Source organism: Mobula birostris, chromosome 10 (genome assembly GCF_030028105.1).
Source record: "Mobula birostris isolate sMobBir1 chromosome 10, sMobBir1.hap1, whole genome shotgun sequence".
Lineage (NCBI taxonomy): Eukaryota > Metazoa > Chordata > Chondrichthyes > Myliobatiformes > Myliobatidae > Mobula > Mobula birostris.
In genome coordinates, this window is record NC_092379.1 from 108,939,447 (window position 1) to 108,963,010 (window position 23,564).

General features: G+C 39.2%; 1 protein-coding gene across 1 annotated transcript in view; it reads right to left on the reverse strand.

Moving 5' to 3' along the window:
- Positions 1–4,365: 4,365 nt before the first annotated feature.
- Positions 4,366–23,564, reverse strand: part of cul4b (cullin 4B) — a 71,736-nt gene continuing 52,537 nt past the window's right edge. Inside the window, exons 15-20 of the mRNA XM_072270792.1 lie at positions 23,143–23,250; positions 12,950–13,063; positions 7,927–8,032; positions 7,196–7,368; positions 5,930–6,082; positions 4,366–5,680 (exon numbers count right to left, since the gene is read on the reverse strand). Coding sequence (XP_072126893.1) covers positions 5,585–5,680; positions 5,930–6,082; positions 7,196–7,368; positions 7,927–8,032; positions 12,950–13,063; positions 23,143–23,250 — 750 coding nt within the window. The 3' untranslated portion in view covers positions 4,366–5,584. The remainder of the gene's footprint in view (positions 5,681–5,929; positions 6,083–7,195; positions 7,369–7,926; positions 8,033–12,949; positions 13,064–23,142; positions 23,251–23,564) is intronic.

Below are 23,564 nucleotides of genomic sequence, written 5' to 3' on the forward strand. Positions count from 1 at the left end.
GGAAATATCTGAAAAATTTACAAACAAAAACACTGTTTTTGACATATTCTCACCAATGCAAATTCAAAGTCTTCCCTATTATAGCAGAGATATTCCGAAGGGAATGCAGAAAGGTCTATGTGGCCATACTAAATGGTTCGAATGTGCAGCAGAAATCCCAGTTCCCACATTTTTACCATTTTTCAAGGAACTTGCCTTATGTGGGGATTGAGACTTATTGTACCATCCAGGCTGACAGCTAAATGTTTGGAGGAATTACATGCTGGTCATCTAGACATGGTCAAAATGAAAGTGTTGGCTCAAAGCTATGGTGGCCTGCGATAGAGCAGCGGATGGAGGAGATTGCCATGCACTGTTTGGGATGCCAACTTGTCCAGAAGATGCCAAGAGCATTTGGAAGAAGACAGAAGAAAGGTGTCCAGCGCTGTCAGAACCACTTCTTGCAATACCAGAACCAATTCCTACTAGCGGCACAAAAGAGCCCCCAGACCTGAGATTATTTCACAGTCAACACACATCAAAGTTGCTGGTGAACGCAGCAGGCCAGGCAGCATCTCTAAGAAGAGATACAGTCGGCGTTTCTGGCCGAGACCCTTCGTCAGGACTAACTGAAGGAAGAGCTAGTAAGAGATTTGAAAGTGGGAGGGGAAGGGGGATATCCAAAATGATAGGAGAAGACAGGAGGTGGAGGGATGGAGCCAAGAGCTGGACAGGTGATTGGCAAAAGGGATATGAGAGGATCATGGGGCAGGAGGCCTAGGGAGAAAGAAAAGGGGGAGGGGGGAAAACCCAGAGGATGGGCAAGGGGTATAGTGAGAGGGACAGAGGGAGAAAAAGGAGAGAGAAAAAGAATGTATGTATATAAATAATAAATAACGGACGGGGTACGAGGGGGAGGTGGGGCATTAGCAGAAGTTTGAGAAGTCAATGTTCATGCCATCAGGTTGGAGGCTACCCAGACGGAATATAAGGTGTTGTTCCTCCAACCTGAGTGTGGCTTCATCTTTACAGTAGAGGAGGCCGTGGATAGACGTATCAGAATGGGAATGGGACGTGGAATTAAAATGAGTGGCCACTGGGAGATCCTGCTTTCTCTGGCGGACAGAGTGTAGGTGTTCAGCGAAACGGTCTCCCAGTCTGCCTTGGGTCTCACCAATATATAGAAGGCCGCATCGGGAACACCGGATGCAGTATATTACCCCAGCCAACTCACAGGTGAAGTGTCGCCTCACCTGGAAGGACTGTCTGGGGCCCTGAATGGTAGTGAGGGAGGAAGAGTAGGGGTTTCACAGTCACAAGTTTCTCCTGCCAGGCAGAGTGATCCCAACCACTTGACAGAAAAGACATCCCACAAGAGTAAGAAATCTTCCACAGCAATTAAATTTTTTGGCCCCAATGGGAGTTTATATATAAACATATATATAATTATATACATATACACATAGTACCTATAAAAAGTATTCACCCTCCCCCCAGAAGTTTTCATATTTTATTGTTTTACGACATTGAATCACAGTGGATTTAAATCGTTTTTTTACACTAATCAACAGAAAAAGACTCTTTCATGTCAAAGTGAAATCAATTCTCTGCAAATTGATTTCAACTAATTCAAATATGAAACACAAAATAGTTGATGGCATAAGTATTCACCCCCTTTAATAAGACACACCAAATCATCACTAATGCAGACAATTGGTTTTGGAAGTCACATAATTAGTTAAATGGAGAACTGGTTTTGGAGACGTGTGCAGTCAGGGTGTTTTAATTGACTGTAGTAAAAATACACCTGTGTCTGGAAAGTCCAACCGCTGGTGAGACAGTATCCTGGCAAAAATGATACCATAAAGACAAAGGAACACTCCAAGCAACTCCATGAAAAGGTTATTGAAAAGCACAAGTCAGGAGATTCATACAAGAAAAATTTCAAGTCACTGAATATCCCTTTTTGAGTACAGTTAAGTCAATCATCAAGAAATGGAAAGAATATGGCACAGTTGTAAATTTGCCTGGAGCAGGCCAGTCTCAAAAACTGAGTGACCATGCAAGAGGGGAACGAGTGAGGGAGACCACCAAGAAACCTATGACAACTCTGTTGGAGTTACAAGCTTCAGTGGCTGAGATGGGAGAGACTGTGCAGACAACTTTGCCTGGGTGCTTCACTAGTCACAGCTTTAAAGGAAGAGTGGAAAAGAAAAAGCCATTGTTGAAAAAAAACTCAGCAAGGGTTTGCCAGAAGGCATGTGGGAGACTCTGAAGTCAGCTGGAAGAAGGTTCTATGGTCTAATGAAAGCAAAATTGAGCTTTTTGGCCATCAGACTAAATGCTGTTTAGCGTAAACCAAAGACTACACACTATTCCTAGCATGGTGGTGGCTGTATCATGCTGTGGGGATGCTTCACTCCGCAGGCCCTGGAAGGCTTGTTAGAGGATAAATTAATGCAACAAAATACAGGGAAATCCAGGAGGAAAACCTCAATCTAATTGAGAATTTGTGGCTGGACTTGAAAAGGGCTGTTCTCTCACGATCCCGATGCAACCTGACAGAGTTCAAGCAGTTTTGTAAAGAGAAAAAATTAGGCAAAATTGCAGTGTCCAGATATGCAAAGCTGATAGAGACCTATCCACACAGACTCAAGGTCATGACAAATCAGCATGTAGGAGGAAGATTGAATATCTTGTTGAATGGTGCCACACCACCAATTTCTCACTCAATGTTAACAAAACCAAAGAGGTGATCATTGACAACAAGAGGAAGAATCGAGAGATCTATGAGCCAGTCCTCATCAGGGGATTGGTGGAGGAGAGGGGGAGTAACTTTAAATTCCTCAGCGTTATCATTTCAGAGGATCAATCCTAGGACCAGCATGTAAGTGCCATTACAAAGGTAGCATGGCAGTACCACTATACTAGAAGTGTGTGTGGATTCAGGATAGCATCTAAAACCTTGTCAATGGTGCACATTGGAGACTATCCTTACTGGTCATATCATGGCTGGGTATGAAAACACCAATGCCCATGAATGAAAAAGCCTACAAAAAGTAGTGAATAAAGCCCATCATAGAAAAAACCTTCCCCACCATTGAGCACATCTAAGGCCCACTACCACAAGAAAGCAGCATCAGTTATCAGAGACACCCATCATCCAGTCCATGTTCTCTTCTTGCTGCTACCATTGGGAAGAGGGTCCTGTGCCACACCTCCAGGTTCAGGAACAGTTATTACCCTTATACCATCAGGCTCCTGAACCAATGTGAATAACTTCACTCACCTCAACACTGAATTATTCCACAACCTATGGACCCACTTTCAAGGACTCTTCAACTCACGTTTTTAATATTAGTTTTGTCTTATGCATATTAATAGCATTTGTGTAGTTTTTCATTGATTCTAGTTTTTTCTTTGCATCTATGAATGCCTGCAAGAAAATGGATCTCAGGGTAGTATGTGACAACATATGCATGGTTTTATAATAAATTTACTTTTAACTTTTAATAGTGTTGAAAATTGCCAAAATGATAGAATAGGATCATAGATCAGTTGCAGATAAGGGTGGAGAAATAAAGTTCAATCTGGCACAATTTAAAAGTGTTGGACTTTGGGCGATCAAATGTGAAGGGCAAGTACAGTTAATAACAAGACCCAAAAAGTGTTTATGGGATCCTAGTGTCCAAGTCCATAGCTCCCTGAAAATGTCTGCACAAGTTCATAAGGTAGTATTGATTATTTGCCTTTATTACATGAGGCACTGAGTTCAAGAGTTAGCCTTATAAAACTTTGATTTAGACTATTGCAGCCATTATGGGAAGCATGTGGAGGCTTCAGAAAGGGTGCTGAAGAAGATAAATGGTAGAACAAGTGAGTTGTGGAAGCTGAGGGGAGATCTAATACAACTTTATAAAATGATACAGTTGTATTTTATGTATTTTATTGTATTTTATATTTTATCCAGTGTTGAAATGTCTTGTACGGAAGGACATATATTTAAGATGGGAGGGTTAATTCAAAGGAGATGTGCTGATTTTCTCTCACACCCACAAACTCAAAATGGAGGATATGGAAATTGTGTACAAAGAAGGAATTAGATTAATCAGTTTAACACAATATTGTGGGCTGAAGACTTATGCTGTATGGTTTTATTTTCTATCCAAAGATAATCCTACTTGCAACTACTTGTAAAATAGTCTTTCCAACACAAATTTCTATATTCAGCATTCTGAAGCAGAAATCCTGGCTAATTTTCCCCAAACCAAATTAATTCATAGTTCCAGCAGAATTCATTAGTCACAGCAGAATTAACAAACTCTTCCAAACCTCAAACAACTTGGAAGAGAAAGGGGAAATTAATTACACTTATTACACAAAAACTCTTTATTCAATATTTATTCAACACAAAAACCTTGAATATGGACCTCATTCACTTTCGGTAAGGGACACATATGTACATATATAACAATTTCATTTGGAAAAGCCACAGTAGTCTTTGTGCACCTCTGTTGCAAGCTTGTAATTACAAAGGCTTCTTGTTGTGCATTTGATGTTTAATTTTCACATTCGCCAAAGAACTGAGCAGTTTAATAGACTTTTTTTTTAAATCAGGTTCTTCCCCCTATTCCTCCCCTCCAAAATAAAAAGGTTTAATAGTACAGGAAACAAGCAAAATTTTACACAACCCAAGCTGAGTAAAGGTTGAAAAAAAATATTTTTGCAGTCCACACCCTGATAAAGGTTATGTCCGGCCATAAATCTCCAAATGTTGCTGCATTCTCAGTGGTTAAATCTATTACTGTTGTGATAAATGATAAATACAACATGGCAAATGCTTTGGAAATTTCCAGCAGGGTCAAAATACTAAACAGACATCACTGCATTACAGACAATAGTTTATTACCCATATTCCATTTTGGCACCTCCTTTGTTGTCAAAAATGCTGGCAGAAACTGAACAAAATCCATATTTGTAAAATAAAACATGTAAAGATAATGCTCACAACTAGGGATTGATACCAATTATTTTATTGCAATACTAAAATTAATGTTAAAGTAAAACTTTCAGAAATAGTGAGCAATTAGGCTTCTCTCAATGCAGTTTCAAGTGTGTATGACACTAGTGGGATGCCTAATGAGATCAGGTAGCTTTGAAGACTCGTGCTCATTTACAAGAAAAAGAAAAATAAAACAAGCTCTCCCTCCAATAAACATGGACACAACTCAAAACAATTCGACAATGCTGTGGCTAATCAAGAAGATAAAACTGATGAGGTGTACTGATGAGGTGCAGCTTAGAATTGCATCCGTTCTTCACAATTACCAGATGTTAGTTTGAAACAGGGGAGGGGTCACACTTGGTTTTGGTGACCACTGCTACCTCAAACATGTTGAAGTCCAATAGCATTAGCAGAGATTCACAAAGTACTCTCTGGGTGGGTGCATTTTCCTTCAGAGAAGTTCTCTCAGTAATGCCATCTTCCATATATTTCTCAGCAATACCAACTAAAAACTCATTTACTGGGATCAGCATCATAGCACTAAGCTATTGATCACCCAAATTTTGAAGTGCTTGATGAAGTTTGTCTTCATCTGAAATTCTACGCCACATAGTTGTATTGGTTGGTATTTTCTTTGTCTCTCTCCATGTAGTCCCTGTCAATTAAACTCTCAATTCTTTTCTTTAGATCAGCAGGCTGAAAGAAAAAAATGGGAAATGTTATTAATATAGCAGAAAATTATAGCATGCCAGACTATGCCTAATCCTGATTTCATTTAACAGAATTAATGGTTTCTCAACTGATGGCCTACAAGGAACATAACCACATTTTTTGCATTCACCCACATAATGCCCGAGTAATTCACAAACATGATTATCTCTTTACGGTTTGAGGGTGAAAAATTACATTGCCAAATCAATTAAGTAAAATAATCATAATATATACCTTGACTGGAAATTTCAGCTGGTTATATACTTCAGATACAAGAAGATTGTGGCTCAAAGTTTTTCTCATTTTCATGATTCGCACAATAGCAGCATCTATTTGATACTGCCTATCTTGGAACACTCTCTCAGTGGTGCTGGCCTGCTCTTCAACCTACAAAAAAAGTGTTACAGTTGCAATACTTGAAAGATAATATAATCAGGCTAATCTTATTAATACTAGAATTAAATGAAAGTAATGTTTTAAAAGGAAAATATAGTCAAGGGATATTAAAAACTTTGACAAAAGCAGCAATTGAACTGAACTTTTCACAATTTCTTGTATTTCTACAGTGCCCAGAATATGGTAAAACATTGAAGATGGAGAGGAATTGAGATGGTTAAGAATCGTTTGATTTAGCTTTAGGCATTGGCTATTGAGAATGATGGACTTGAGATAAATATATCAAATTTATTAATTCCATTTTGAACGGTAACTAAAAGTTTTTCTTTAAACTCCCCTGGAAATTGGGTTTTCCAAATTTTCCTAGTTCCTCAACTGGTTATGACAGTTTACTTCAATGCAGTTCGCAGCATTTTGATAGTATCCTCAATGCCAAATAAATTAATCTTAATATGCCCAATGAGCTGAACAAAACTATTTGCATTAATATATAAGAGTTAAGTGGTAAATAGTGTGCTGATCCTGAAGTTATTTGTTCTTTTACAAGGAAGAAATCTAATATAAATATGAATGTATATATTGCATAATGAAAAAATATAATTCTGCTACAAAAACCTGCCGGCATTAACTGTGCAGGCTCAAACATCCAGAATGGCCACTTATGAATTATAATGAAGGAACATATACTATTACACACCAGTCTTCAGGAAAAGTATAGGAGGAAACAAGAAAATGAGATTAAAAATTCTTTTTTAAAAAACCACCAGTCTTTCACTTCTGTAGATTAAGACCACATGCGGAATGAGGGAAGCAAAAAAAAATTGTAAAGTTCTTTAACAGAATTTAGTAAGTATTAACAAAAACAGTCTTGCAAATGGCTAAAAAAAAAAAAAGCCTGCAATGCTTCAGTAATGGGTTAATTTCTGATCTGGATCTGAGCCACTGCATTGATATAGCATGATTAGGTGCCTCAAAAATACTCCATTCTTCAACATTAGCATTTCTTGTACCTTCAATCATATGAACATTCACATCGACCTTACACAATTAGTGTTTATGTATTTTAATTGGTAGCCTTCTCAAGAAATGAGGGAATTTGTGTACCGTTTCTTTCATCTGGATCTGGTTAATCTTGATCCTGAACAACTTATGTTTGAAATCATCATTACAGGTGAACTTATCATAGTCTTCTACATCTTTGCTTTTCGGAGTCTTGGTCAATACACGTGCTTTGCCACATGCCAATGACTGTAATGTTCTTCGTAATTCTCCGTCCTCTGATGATAAAATTTTCATAATTAATAACTTTACATAAGTATTTGAGAGACATCTGTCCCTCCCACCTTCTGATAATCATACTTAAGGCATCCTCCAGTATATTGTGTAATTGGCCATTTTCTTGTGAGCCAAGACAGTGAATGAGAGCAAGCTTTTCAAAAAGTCACAATTAATTCTGGTCTCATCTAATCTCAATATTAGAATGGACAATTTCAAAAAATTCACCGAACAACAGAGAAAAAATATTTTTTTCCTTTTCCATTGCTCAAGTTAAATTATGTATTTTAATAAACAGCCTCGACTCAGATCACCTAACCAGTATAAACCAATTATTTTTTATATTTAGAGCATAATTACAAGAAAAACAGATCAATTATTCCAGTATTTAAATAATTGCTCTATCACCCATTTTATTGGAGAATGACAAATACAAGTTTCTGACACTTGCTTTCATAGAAATATATTTCTCTTTTTTTTTTAATCCAGTTTTACAAATGAATACTTCTGGACATGTTCTACAGCTACATATTCCATTCTGGGGAAAAAAAAACACAAACCTATTCCAGTAGCAGTTTTAATTTCCTCCAGACTGAACTCTTCACCTTCATTAAACATGAGTAGAACCAGAGTTTGGAAAAGCGACACTTGAAGCTCTTTCTTACCCTATCATAAAAGGAGAAAACATTTGTAAAAATGCAATTTCCTTTATTAAAATGTTGTAACAATTTATCCAATTTTTAAACATATAAATTATGAATTATTTAGGTTCAGAAAATGGATGAATTCAATCCTGTAATTTACCTTGTTAAAATGAAGACAAATACAGACTACATAATAAATAATTAAATGTTCTTAAATGGGCTAATTGTCAGTAAATGCAACTTAGAAAAATATTCACAGGATGTGTGCACTGTAGGCTTGGAAAGCAATAAGATGGCAATGGGCAATCTCCAGGTTCAAATTAGAAATGGTGCCATGCATTCTCTGCTATATGGTAGAAAGTGCAAGTTGGGAGGCTCCATTGAGGATGGCAATGAGTCAGTTCCAGTTTTGCTCAACAGTCCATGTCCGTTGTCTGATTCTCCTCTTCATGATGCGCCATACATTTTCAATAGCAGATAGATCTGGACTGGCAGCAGGCCAGTCAAGCACACGCACTGTGTCTACAAAGCCACATTGTTGTAGCCCGTGCAGAATGTGGTCTGGCATTGTCCTGCTGAAATAAGCATGGACGTCCCGGGAAGAGACGTTACCTTGATGGCAACATATGTCTCTCTAAAATCCTAATATACGCCTCAGAGTCAATGGTACCTTCACATACATGCAACTCACCCATGCCGTGGGCACTGATGCACCCCCATACCATCACAGATGCTGGCTTTTGCACCTTTCGCTGATAACAATCTGGATGGTCGCTTTCATCTTTGGCACGGAGAACTCGACACCCGTTTTTTCCGAAAACTAGCTGAAGTGTGGACTCATCTGACCACAGCACACGGTTCCAGTCTTCCGGTCCATCTGAGATGAGCATAGGCCCAGAGAACTCGCCAGCGTTTCTGCATAGAGTTGATGTATGGCTTCCTCCTTGCGTAATACAGTTTCAAGTTGCATTTCTGGATGCAGCGACGGACTGTGTTGAGTGACAATGGTTTTCTGAAGTACTCCCGAGCCCAGGTGGCTATAATTGTCACAGTAGCATGACTTTTCTGTGCACTTTTCAATCTTATATTAACTCTGTCTCAACTTTTGTTGAGTGTGTTGCAGCCATCAAATTCTAAATTTGTGTATATTTACAAAATACAATTAAGTTGGTCAGTAAAGCTATTGAAAATCTTTTCTTTGTACTTTTGTCAGTTCAATAAAGGTTCACGTGAATTAACATCACAGATTTTTGTTTTTATTGCATTTTGGAAAATATTCCAACTTTTCTGGAAATGGGAGTTGTATATGTGGTTTCCAACTTAATTTATTATCTATTACCACTCCTAAAAATTTTGTTTCAGATACTTTATCAATTTCAACATCATTTATTCTAAGTTTACTATATGAGTTTGGTACACGGTTTCCAAATATTATGAATTTAGTTTTACTTAGATTCAGTGATAATTTGTTAGTATCAAACCATTTCTTTATAATTTTTAGTTCTTTCTCCACTGTATTTAAAAGTTGTTTTGGATGTTCCCTACTACAAAATATAGTTGTATCATCGCAAATAATATACATTTTAATGTCTGAGAGACCAGAACATATATCATTCATATACAAAATGAACAGCAATGGACCAAGCACTGAACCTTGTGGAACCCCACAAGTTACCCTCAAAAGTTTTGAATTCGAGTTGTTTATATGTACATACTGATACCTGTCTTCCAAATAACTACTTAACCAGTCATGTGCCACCCCTCTAATACAATATCTTTCTAATTTTGTTAATAATAATTTATGGTCAATGGTGTCAAATGCTTTTTTTAAGATCAAGGAATATTCCCACTGTGTATTCATTTCTTTCTATAGCGTTTGATATTTCTTCTACAAAAATTAATTAATGCTATTGTAGTGGTTCTGTTCTTTCCTGAAACCACAGAGTATATTATGTTTTGTTATGAAATTATTTAACCTTCTCACAAATATTTTTTCCAATATTTTGGAAAACTGTGAGCGCAAAGAAACTGGACTATAATTTGAAAATATATGTTTATCTCCAGCTTTGTATATTGGAATGACCTTGGCTATTTTCCTTCTATTGGGAAAGTTTCCAGCAATCAAAGACTGATTCCAAATATAAGCCAGTAGTTTCACAACACAATGATGTCTTTTTATTAAGTACACGTCATATCCATTCCAATCTGTTGATTTCTTGCTCTTTTATTTATATACTAAATCAATTATTTCTGTATCAATTATTTCTATATCAATTGATGTGAAGAATTATTTCAACAGTAATTCTATAAATGTCTTCCTTCAAATATCCTCACGACCTTGAATACAGTATATACTATACAGCAAATATTACAGAGTCAATCCCAGGTTCATTCTTAGCTTTCTCTTAATTCTACTGACGTGTTTTTCTGCAAGTCATCACTGGATAGTTGCAGGGCTTTAGAAGCATTTTCAAATAAAATAAATGCTGCAATGGCATATCCTGTCAGTAACAGGAAATGTTATGAAGCTTATAAATGCAATCCAAGTCAGCTAGATTGTTTTGGTCTTTACTAGAGTAAACATCATATAGAAAGAAAACATGTTGAACAACAGCATTTGTGAATTACATGTGCAAAAAGATCATGCACTTTCCATTTTAGCAATCCTTTCCTCAAGCATTTTAATGTTAGTCAGTTACCAAGTAAACCTATTATTCTGGCCTGATAATGCTCCTAAATGTAGTGCCTGCAGGCTTCCACTGAATCCATCAACTTCCAACACAATCCATCCTGACGGACCTATGTGTGTTGAAACCACAAAACTGGATTAAGCTCAAAGTTCAAAATACTTATATCACCATATACTACCCTGAGATCCATTTTCTTGCTTTCGCAGTAGAGCAAAAGAAAACTACAATTAATGAAAAACTACAAAGACTGACAAGCAACCAATATGCAAAAGATGACAAACTGCAAATAAAAAATAAATATATATTAAGAATGTAGTTGTATAATAACGCTGAGGTCTTGAAAGCAAGTCCATACGTTGTGTTCAGTTATCAGATCAGTGTTAAGATGAATGAAGTTATCCATGTTTGTTCCAAAGCCTGATGGCTTAAGGGTAATAACAGTTCCTGAACCTGGTGGTGGGATCTAAGGCTCAAGTACCTTCTTCTCGATGGCAGCAGTGAGAAGAAAGCATGGGCAAGATGATGGGGGTCCTTGATGATGGATGCTTTCTTGTGGCAGCGCTCCTTGTAGATGTGCTCAATGGTGGCAAAGGCTTTCCTGTCTTGCACTAGGCTGTACTCACTATGTCTTGTAGGCTTTTCTGTTCTTGCGCATTGGTGTTTCCATATCAGACCATGATACAACCTGTCAGGATACATTCCACTGTGCAACTACAGATGTTTGCTTGTTTTAGTTGACATGTCAAATTTGTGCAAACTTCAATAAAAAAAAGCAGAGTCTTCTTTGGAAAGGCATTTACATGCTGGTCCCACACAGATCTTGACATGATAACGCCAAGGAATCTAAAGTTATGACCCTCTCCACCTCTGATCTCGAATGTGACTGGCTCATGGACTCCCAATTTCTTCCTCCTGTAGTCAAGATCAGCTCTCTGGTTTTGCCAATGTTGAATGAGAAGTTGCTGCTGTGGCACCATTCAATCAGATTTTCAATCTCCCTCCTGTATACCAATTCGTCACCACCTTTGATTCTAAAACTCACCTAACACTGGTCAAATGCAATCCAATCACAGAAGGTTCTAAATAAGACTAAAAACATTTTTAGTCTACCATTGTGGGCTGAATTTGATCCAGAAGAAAGCTAGTGTCTACAATATTGCACAAGGGTTATATTGTATAAAGATGAAAATTAACTTTATTTGCAGCACATACATGGGAAACAGTGAAATGAGTCATTTGCATCAACGACCAACAATGTCCAATGATGTGCTGTGGGCAGCCTGCAAATATTGAAATGCTTCCTGTGGCAACGTAACATGCCCACAACTTACTAACCCTATTCTGTATGTCTCTTTCAAATGTGGGAGGAAACCAGAACACAAGGAGAAAACTCACATGGTCATGGTGAGAATGTACAAACTCCTTAGACAGTGCTTTCTGTTCCTAGCATTGTAAAGTATTATGCTAACTATTAAGATACCATGCTGTCATCTATTAAACGTCTTATTAAAGACATTACAGATAAAGAATAGAACTTCAATGGTTTACTTAGAACATAGAGTAGTACAGCACAGTACAGGCCCTTCGGCCCACAATGTTGTGCCGACCCTCAAACCCTGCCTCTCATATAAGCCCCCACCTTAAATTCCTCCATATACCTGTCTAGTAGTCTCTTAAACTTCACTGGTTATCTGCCTCCACCACTGACTCAGGCAGTGTATTCCATGCACCAACCACTCCGAGTAAAAAAAACCTTCCTCTAATATCCCCCTTGAACTTCCCACCCCTTACCTTAAAGCCATGTCCTCTTGTATTGAGCAGTGGTGCCCTGGGGAAGAGGCACTGGCTATCCACTCTATCTATTCCTCTTATTATCTTGTACTTCAGGAGTTTTGTTGAGGACTGGTATAACAAATTGACCAATATAAACACCCGACAGCAAAAATGTTGCTGCCTTTTTTTTGGGTCAGGAGGTTACAAAGACAACCCTTGCCTTCCCACCTCCTCTCAGGGCATTTCAGACATTTAAAATGAAATTGGCAATTGAACAATCAGCACAGATTATTAGTTTAAAATTCTGGAACTGAGATGGAACCCTTGATAATCTGATCCTTGAAATAACACAAAGCTAATACGTAGAAAACAAACATGCTTAGAACTCAGATTCACCAAATTAATTAAACTTCATAAATATTTATTTCAGCAATTAGCTTTATAACTTTATTAAAAGTCCAGATTTTGAAACATACCTCTTTAAATTCTGCTTTCAGTACACAATGACCCAATGTTGACTGCCACTGTAACTTCCTACCACTGTGCTTGCCCAGATAAAAGGTCTTAAAAATCTCCTGAAGTTTCACCATCTACACAAAAAGAAAACAAGGAGTAATGTTTGGGTAATTATATAAAACCTTGCAAATTCATTTGTGTTCACATGGCAATGTATCTTGTAGTTTAGTGTGTAATGGAAATTCACTTTCCACAGCCCAAGGGACTTGTTGGTAACCTCAGCTTTCCAGCAGAGCATCCAAAGGTTAAAGAGTTGTTTCTGATTAAGTTAAACTTCCAACAAATATTCCTTGCTCAGCCTCTCGTAGTAAACTAGAGAACAATGAAGTTCTCATTGGCCCATTATTTAATCAAGAGAAACAATGGGTCCACGCTGGACTAATTAAACATTGCATTCACCTGGCCTAATGAACGTAACTGAAAGACATCACATGCAGATGTGTCAACTGGTAGGAAAACAGTGAAGTATTAGAAAGCAGTCAGGGTTGTTAGGAATGACAAGGTGGAATGACAGAAAGATCTAGAATTCATTCTTCAGCCTTTAGTTTCTGTGACAGATGTCTCGTTCATTTGCAAACATTGGCATATCTTTTTTTGTTAGATCTGTATCTGTTTTTGGAAATTCTTTGTAGTCTAAAATCTTTTGTAATTTAGAAACCTGTTGCAAGTCAGAAACCTTCAGAGTTTTAAGTCAAGAACTATTCATCTAAATTAAACATGTATCAGCCACCAAATAGTGACTGATAGCTAAACTGCACCATGGAGACTAAACCGTGCAGTAAACTCATCCTTGAAGGGTAGCTTAATACAGTATGCTCTCCCTGCAGCAAGGGTACTCATAAATACTTATGTTGGATAGGGTTTAAAGTCTCCACTTAAGTTTAGAGCTTGCATACAGTGGACTCTTATCACAAATGCTGCTATGTCAGTTATTGGGAAGATCAGGTTGGTTTCCAAGGAAACTAGTCTTCTACATGGGTGAATGCTCTTGCTCTAGTTAGAGCGTTGCCATTGTATTTGACAATGAGGAAAAACAAATCCATACTTCAATAAAAGCAAAATTGCTATTATGTAGCACTCAAATCATGTTTCTTCAATTCTTTGCCATTCTTCAACATTCATGAATGCATTAAATAATTTCAGGTAATCTGACAATAAACAGAGTTCAAAGAAACAACTTAAATTCTGTTCAATCATGATAATTTAATTACACCGTGTAAATGTAAGTTAAATAGGCCTCATTTAAATTAATGCAAATTTCAAAATCCAGTTGAAATGATCTGCAAAGACCACTGTACCCATAGACTACTAATGAATTTTTCGGCACAGAGACTTGGTTCATAAAAACACTTACTGCATCACTAAATCACAACCAACTAATACTCAAGTGACTAAATAACACTCTGTAGGCCAGGTTCTATAGACTGGACAAGTCAACTTACCAAAATATTTTTGTTCTATCCATTTATAATATGAATTGTATACATTTAGACCAGGGGTTCTTAATTGGGTGTCTGTGAATTTGGATGGGAAAAAAAATTACATATTTATTTTTGCTAACCTCCAACTGAAGTTTAGCATTTCCTTCATTTACTGTTATGCCTTCATACTATTGTTTCTTTAAAAAAAATAAGATTTAATTTTAAGTTACCTATATTTTAAATATATAGTCTTGTTATTTAATGCATTAAGGACATATATTACTATTGTCTATTAACACATTAAATAACCTTTTTATATTTTGACATCTCTAATTCAATATAAATTGGTTTCTTTTGTAATCCAGCGTATTTTATATATTTAAATTCATTATTCTTAGAAGGGGTCCATGAGCTTCACCAAACTCCCAAAGGAGTCTATGGCATAAATAAAGGTTAAGAACCCCTGATTTGGACAAAAGTTGAGACAAAACCTACAACATTAAACTACTGGCAGACTTCAGAATCAAATGTAGTTATTCCCCCTAACTTGTGTTCTTCCAATGTCAGTTCCAATTCAATCTGTAGACAATGCAAATATGTGCACAACTCCTCAATCAGATCATCTGAAACTCCCCCCCCCCCCCACCCCCTGGCATATTACAATCCAAATCTGTATCACACTAATTTAACAATTTTACAGAAATTCTTTTGGCCACAGACTCATTCACATTTTTTAAAGAACTGAACTGAATTCAAAGCAATCTTAAAGTAAATATTCAAATAATGTTTTATCTATATTCTGAAGCCAGTGATTGGCAGGCAAGTTACAATGAATTTACTTAAAATGATTTGCAAAAATAAAACAGACTAAACTACTATATCTTTCCTTCCCTTTCCACCAGTACAGCTATTACTGCTATTTTGTTCTCCCTCACACAAGCTCCATCAACACCTGAAGCAATGTTTTATAAACCAAGGTAAGAGGACACTGATAGCAAAACAATTAAACTCTGGGGGGATTTGTAACCAACAAGTAATACAAAAAAATGGAAAAAAAAACAAATGGGGAATAGATACAGACCTCTAGCCATAGAATTCGAAAGCAAGTAATGAACTGATCAACATGAAGGATCATTTCATTGTGACTGGTGCAGGAAAACATCAGTTTCAGTGAACCAGGTTGAATCCTGAATTCTGGTGTTCAGAGTTTCCATGTTCTGCTTGGGGCTGCTTGGCTGTCAAGTTTCTTACCCCATTCCAATTAAGTGTGTATCAGTAGGATACCTAGCTATTGTAAACTGCCTCTAGTGCCAAGCAACAAAGAACAACTAAACAAGAAATAAGGAAAGGGAAGATAGAGTATGAAAGTAAATTAGCACAAAATATAAAAGCAGATAGCAAAAGTTTTATAAATATATAAAGTGGAAGAGGGTGGCTAAAGTCAACGTAGGTCCCTTGGAAGACGAGAAGGGGAAATTGATATTGGGTGATAAGGAAATGGCAGAGGCCTTGAACGACTATTTTGTGTCGGTCTTCACGGTGTAGGACAGGGGTCCCCAACCTTTTTTGCACTGCGGACCAGTTTAATATTGACAATATTCTTGTGGACCGGCTGACCCGGGGGAGGGGGGTAGGGTTGACAACAGACTAGAGTAGCAGTCCAATACATTGAGCTTACCCCGAGAAAGACTATAAAAGACTATAATGACCATGAAGCCTTGCGTGGGCACCAGTGCGCATGCGTGTACCTGCAAATCTTCTTTGGCAATTCTGTTCGGGGGTGGGGGGGGGGGGTGTTTATCATGACCGGAATATAGGTGATAAGTGGCTAACACACTCAATTTCGTTTCTAAAAGGTTTATCTAACGAATATAATATTAAACACATAGCACATATTTTCCTCGCATGAATATAGTGATAAGTCAATTATCAAGGGAGCTTGAAGTAGGTGTTGAACGAACTTCCAGTAGAAGTGGTCGAGGCAGGTTCGATATTATCATTTAAAGAAAAATTGGATAGCTATATGGACAGGAAAGGAATGGAGGGTTATGGGCTGAGTGCAGGTCGGAGGGACTAGGTGAGAGTAAGCATTCGGCACGGACTAGAAGGGGCGATATGGCCTGTTTCCGTGCTGTAATTGTTATATGGTTATATAAGTCAATAGCATCATAACATTTTAAGTAACATTTGGATATTAAACACAGCACACATTTTCCCCATATGAACATATAAAATCATTGCAACACACCAATATCGCTGAATCAGTGGGAGCCCTGGGCTTGTTTTCCTGCAACAAGACGGTCCTATCGAGGGGTGATGGGAGACAGTGATACTGAAAAGAGTTCCTTATTTTCAGTCTATTCCGCAATTTCGTTTTCGTTGCATTCATTGCAGAAAACTCCGCTTCGCAGAAAAATGTTGGAAATGAAAGCAACGTTTTCAGTGCTTTCGTGGCTATCTCAGGATAATTAGCCTTGACTTTGATCCAGAATGCCGGCAGAGCTGTTACGTCAAACATACTTTTCAGCCCGCCGTCATTTGCAAGCTTGAGGAGTTGATCTCCTTCCTGCGCTGACGTGGATGATGCATGGGTAATGACCTCGCGTGCATTCAAGTTCAACGGTGGGCATGATAGGGAAGGAGGAAAGGTGCAGCTGACTCATATCGCCAAATCATATCGTTTCCTGGCGGCCCAGTAGCGCATGCTTTGCGGCCCAGTACCAGTCCACGGCCCGGTGGTTGGGGACCGCTGGTGTAGGACACGTCTAGTATGCCAAGGAGTGATGTTATGGACAAAATCGGAGGTGAGGACCTCGATAAAATCACTGTCACGAAAGAGATAGTGATGAGCAAACTAGAGGGCCTGCAGGTAGTTAAGTTCCCTGGTCCTGCTGGGATCCATCCCAGGGTGCTGAGGGAATTGGCAGAGATTATAGTGGACGCATTTACCAAAACTCTCTACTCTGGGCAGGTCCCGGCGGATTGGAAGACAGCAAATATCATGCCACGTTTTAAAAAAGGATGTAGGCAAAAGACGGGCAGCTATAGGCCAGTTAGCTTAACATCTGTAGTTGGGAAAATGCTTGAAGCTGTCATTAAGAAATAATGAAACATTTAGAAAGGAGTAGTTCCATTAAGACAGATGCAACATGGATTGAGAAAGGGCAGGTCCCGTTTGACAAACTTACCAGAGTTTTTTTGAGGACACAAGTGCAGTGGATAGAGGGGAACAGGTGGATGTCGTATAGGGAGGGGGGAAAAAAAGAGGAGAGCGGTAGTGATAGGGGACTCAATAGTTAGAGGTGCAGATAGGAGGTTCTGTGGTCGTGACAGAGAATCCAGGATGGTTTGTGCCTCCTGGGTGCCAGGGTCAAGGATGTCTCTGATTGCTTGCATGACATTCTGAAGTGGGAGAGTGATCAGCCAGATGTCGTGGTGCACATCAGTACCAATGACATAGCAAGGAAGAGTGAGGAGGTCCTGGAGAGTGAGTATAGAGAGCTTGGTAGGAAGTTGAAAAGCAGGACCTCGAGGGTGGTAATCTCAGGATTGCTACCTGTGCTACATGCCAGTGAGGGTAGGAATAGGATGCTCTGGAGGATGAACAAGTGGCTGAGGAACTGGTGTAGGGAGCAGGGTTTCAGATTTCAGGATAATTGGGACCTCTTCTGGGGCAGGTGGGACCTGTACAAGAGAGACGCGTTACACTTGAACTACAGGGGGACCAATATCCTTTCAGGGAGGTTTGTTAATGCTATTGGGGAGGCTTTAAACTAGATTTGCAGGGGGATGGGAACCAGAGTGCCAGAGCTGACAGTGTGGCTGGGGTGAAAATAAATCATGTTAAAAGTTCAAGCAAATCCGCTAATAGAAAGGTTGTGAGTGGTGGTAAAAATCTTCTGAGGTGTATATATTTCAATGCTAGGAATATTGTGGGGAAGGTGGATGAGTTGAGGGAGTGGATTGACACGTGGAATTATGACGTTATAGCAATTAGTGAAACTTGGCTACAGGAGGGGCAGGACTGGCAGCTTAATATTCCAGGGTTCCGATGTTTCGGATGTGATCGAGGCAGAGGAATGAAAGGTGGGGGAGTAGCATTGCTTGTTAGGGAAAATATTACAGCAATGCTCAGGCCAGACAGATTAGAGGGCTTGTCTACTGAGTCCTTATGGGTGGAGCTGAGAAACAGGAAAGATATGGCCACATTAGTGGGATTGTATTACAGACCACCCAATAGTCAACGAGAATTGGAAGAGCAAATCTGCAGAGAGATAGCAGGCAACTGCAGGAAACATAAAGTTGTGGTGGTAGGGGATTTTAATTTTCCATATATTGATTGGGTCTCCCATACTGTTAGGGGTCCAGGTGGTTTAGAGTTTGTAAAACGTGTTCAGTAAAGTTTTCTAAATCAATATATAGAGGGACCAACGAGAGGGGATGCAATATTGAATCTCCTGTTAGGAAATGAGTTAGGACAAGTGACAGAAGTCTGTGTAGGGGAGTACTTTGGTTCCAGCCATCATAACACCATTAGTTTCAACTTGATCATGGACAAGGATAGATCTGGTCCTAGGGTTGAGGTTCTTAACTGGAAGGCGGCCAAATTTGAAGAAATGAGAAAGGATCTATAAAGTGTGGACTGGGACAGGTTGTTCTCTGGCAAGGATGTGATCGGTAGGTGGGAAGCCTTCAAAGGAGAAATTTTGAGAGTGCAGAATTTGTATGTTCCTGTCAGGATTAAAGGCAAAGTGAATAGGAATAAGGAACCTTGGTTCTCAAGGGATATTGCAACTCTGATAAAGAAGAAGAGGGAGTTGTATGACATGTATAGGAAGCAGGGAGTAAATAAGGTGCTTGAGGAGTATAAGTGCAAGAAAATACTTAAGAAATCAGGAGGGCTAAAAGAAGACATGAGGTTGCCTTGGCAGTCAAAGTGAAGGATAATCCAAAGAGCTTTTACAGGTATATAAAGAGCAAAAGGATTGTAAGGGATAAAATTGGTCCTCTTGAAGATCAGAGTGGTCGGCTATGTGCGGGACCAAAGGAAATGGGGGAGATCTTAAATAGGTTTTTTGCGTCTGCATTTACTAAGGAAACTGACATGAAGTCTATGGAATTGAGGGAAACAAGTAGTGAGATCATGGAAACTGTACCGATCGAAAAGGAGGAGGTCCTTGCTGTCTTGAGGAAAATTAAAGTGGATAAAACCCCAGGACCTGACAGGGTGTTCCCTCGGACCTTGAAGGAGACTAGTGTTGAAATTGCAGGGGCCCTGGCAAAAATATTTAAAATGTCGCTGTCTACAGGTGAGGTGCCGGAGGATTGGAGAGTGGCTCATGTTGTTCTGTTGTTTAAAAAAGGATCGAAAAGTAATCTGGGAAATTATAGGCCAGTAAGTTTAATGTCGGTAGTAGGTAAGTTATTGGAGGGAGTACTAAGTGACAGAATCTACAAGCATTTGGATAGACAGGAACTTATTAGGGAGAGTCAACATGGCTTTGTGCGTGGTAGGTCATGTTTGACCAATCTATTGGAGTTTTTCGAGGAGGTAACCAGGAAAGTGGATGAAGGGAAGGCAGTGGATATTGTCTACATGGACTTCAGTAAGGCCTTTCACAAGGTCCCGCATGGGAGGTTAGTTAGGAAAATTCAGTCGCTAGGTATACATGGAGAGGTGGTAAATTGGATTAGACATTTCTCAATGAAAGAAGCCAAAGCGTGGTAGTAGAGAATTGTTTCTCCGAGTGGAGGCCTGTGACTAGTGGTGTGCCACAGGGATCAGTGCTGGGTCCATTGTTATTTGTCATCTATATCAATGATCTGGATGATAATGTGGTAAATTGGATCAGCAAATTTGCTGATGATACAGAGATTGGCGGTGTAGTAGACAGTGAACAACAGGTATTCTGCAGATGCTGGAAATTCAAGCAACACACATAAAAGTTGCTGGTGAACGCAGCAGGCCAGGCAGCACCTCTTCCTAGAGATGCTGCCTGGCCTGCTGCGTTCACCAGCAACTTTTATGTTAGTAGACAGTGAGGAAGGTTTTCAGAGCCTGCAGAGGGACTTGGACCAGCTGGGAAAATGGGCTGAAAAATGGCAGATAGAGTTTAATACAGACAAGTGTGAGGTATTGCATGTTGGAAGGACAAACCAAGGTAGAACATACAGGGTTAATGGTAAGGTATTGAGGAGTGCAGTGGAACAGAGGGATCTGGGAATACAGATACAAAATTCCCTAAAAGTGGCGTCATAGGTAGATAGGGTTGTAAAGAGAGCTTTTGGTACATGGGCCTTTATTAATCAAAGTATTGAGTATAAGAGCTGGAATGTTATGATAAGGTTGTATAAGGCATTGGTGAGGCCGAATCTGGAGTATTGTGTTCAGTTTTGGTCACCAAATTACAGGAAGGATATAAATAAGGTTGAAAGAGTGCAGAGAAGGTTTACAAGGATGTTGCCGGGACTTGAGAAACTCAGTTACAGAGGAAGGTTGAATAGGTTAGGACTTTATTCCCTGGAGCGTAGAAGAATGAGGGGAGATTTGATAGAGGTATATAAAATTATGATGGGTATTGATAGAGTGAATGCAAGCAGGCTTTTTCCACTGAGACAAGGGGAGAAAAAAACCAGAGGACATGGGTTAAGGGTGAGGGGAGAAAAGTTTAAAGGGAACCTTAGAGGGGGCTTCTTCACACAGAGGGTGGTGGGAGTATGGAATGAGCTGCCAGACGAGGTGGTAAATGTGGGTTCTTTTTTAACATTTAAGAATAAATTGGACAGATACATGGATGGGAGGTGTATGGAAGGATATGGTCCGTGTGCAGGTCAGTGGGACTAGGCAGAAAATGGTTCGGCACAGCCAAGAAGGGCCAAAAGGCCTGTTTCTGTGCTGTAGTTTCTATGGTTCTATGGTATACTCAGATTTCCAGAAGGCGTTCGATAAGGTGCCGCACAAGAGACTTATAAATAAGATACAGATGCATGGAGTCAGAGGAAGTGTATTGGCATGGATAGTGGATTGGTTAATCAATAGAAGGCAGAGAGTTGGTATCAATGGGTGTTTCTCCGGTTGGCAGTCAGTGGTGAGTGGGGTGCTGCAGGGGTCGGTGCTGGGTCCGCAGCTGTTTACCATTTACATTGATGATTTGGAAGAGGGGACTGAGTGTAGCGTAGCAAAATTTGCTGATGATACTAAATTGAGTGGAAAAGCAAATTGTACAGAGGAGGTGGAGGGTCTGCAGAGGGATATAGAAAGGTTAAATGAGTGGGCCAAGGTCTGGCAGATGGAATACAACGCTGGTAAATGTGAGATCATCCACTTTGAAAGGAATAAGAGAAGAGCAGATTATTATTTAAACAGTGAAACAGCATGCTGCTGTGCAGACAGACTTGGGAGTGCTTGTTCATGAATCACAAAAAGTTGGTTTGTAGGTACAACAGGTTATTAAGAAGGCAAACGGAATGTTGGCCTTCATTGCTAGAGGGATTGAATTCAAGAGCAGAGAGGTCATGCTGCAACTATGCAGGGTACTGGTGAGGCAGCACCTGGAGTACTGTGTGCAGTTCTGGTCTCCTTACTTGAGGAATGATATACTGGCTTTGAGGCAGTGCAGAGGAGGTTCACCAAGTTGATTCCAGAGATGAAGGGGTTAACCTACAAGGAGAGATTGACTCACCTGGGACTATACTCGCTGGAATTTAGAAGAATGAGAGGGGATCTTATAGAAACATACAAAATTTTGAAAGGGATAGATGAGGTAGTAGAAAAGTTGTTTCCATTGGTAGGTGAGACTAGAACTAGGGGACATTGCCTCAAGATTCAGGAGAGAAGGATTTAGGATGGAGATGAGGAGAAACTGTTTTTCCCAGAGAGTAGCGAATCTGTGGAATTTTCTGCCCAGGGAAGCAGTTGAGGCTTCTTCACTAAATATATTTAAGGTACAGTTAGATAGATTTTTACATAGTAGGGGAATTAAGGGTTACGGGGAAAAGGCAGGTAGATGGAGCTGAATTTATGGACAGATCAGCCATGATCTTACTGAATGGCGGGGCAGGTTTGATGGGCCGGATGGCCTACTCCTGCTCCTATTTATGTACTATGTAATTAAGAGGTTCAAAGTTCAAAGTAAATATGTCACCATATACATGTCTGAGATTCCTTTTTCTGCGGGCACTATCAGCAAATCTACAGAGTAGTAACTATAACAGGATCACTGACAGATTAACCAGCGTACAGAAGACGATAAACTGTGCAAATACAAATATAAATAAATAAAGAGAACATGAGATGAGATAACAAGTCCTTACAGTAAGATCATTGGTTGTAGGAACATTTCAATGATGGGGCAATTGAGTGTAGTTATCCCCTTTTATTCAAGAGCCTGACAGTTGAAGAGTAGTAACTGTTCTTGAACCTGGTGGTGTGAGTCCTGAGGCTCTTGGAGCTTTTAATTGATAGCAGCAGTAAGAACAGAGCATGACCTGGGTGGTGGATATCTGTGATGATGGATGATGCTTTCCTATGACAGCATTTCATGTAAGTGTGCTCAACAGTTAGGAGGGCTTTACCCGTGATGTACTGGGATATGATGGGAATGCGGAAAGAATAACATTGGATTGGTGTGAATGGGTGCTTGAATGGGCACTGGCTGAGAGAATTGGAGGGAAAGTTTCTGTAGCATATTACTCTATGATCAATTTATTCAAAATTAACAGAACACACGAACCTCCAGAGGCAAATGAACTTCCATGGGCACGTATGTTGGCCAGTAACCCATTGTGAGGATGTTTACAGTCAGTTCAAGATTCCCAGGTATGTTCTGATTTTGCATGTACTGGGAAAAATAAAGAAAAGATTAACAGTAATCCTTACAATAGTTAGATCAAGATCTAAATTTCTTACTTGAACATTGACATATCAAAAGCAAACACACGATTCCTAAATCATCTGTAATACTGTATCCATGCTCTCTCAATTGCCACATCTTAAGTTATCAATATCAAAATCAGCATTGAATGGTTCTTACCTTAATTTATGATCAAAGCAGACAATCCCTATTTGCTTAAGTTTGCTCTGATAACAAATTCATATCCAATTTCATCCTGAATCACCTCTTCTCCAACATTTCTGGGCCTTGGTATCCTATTT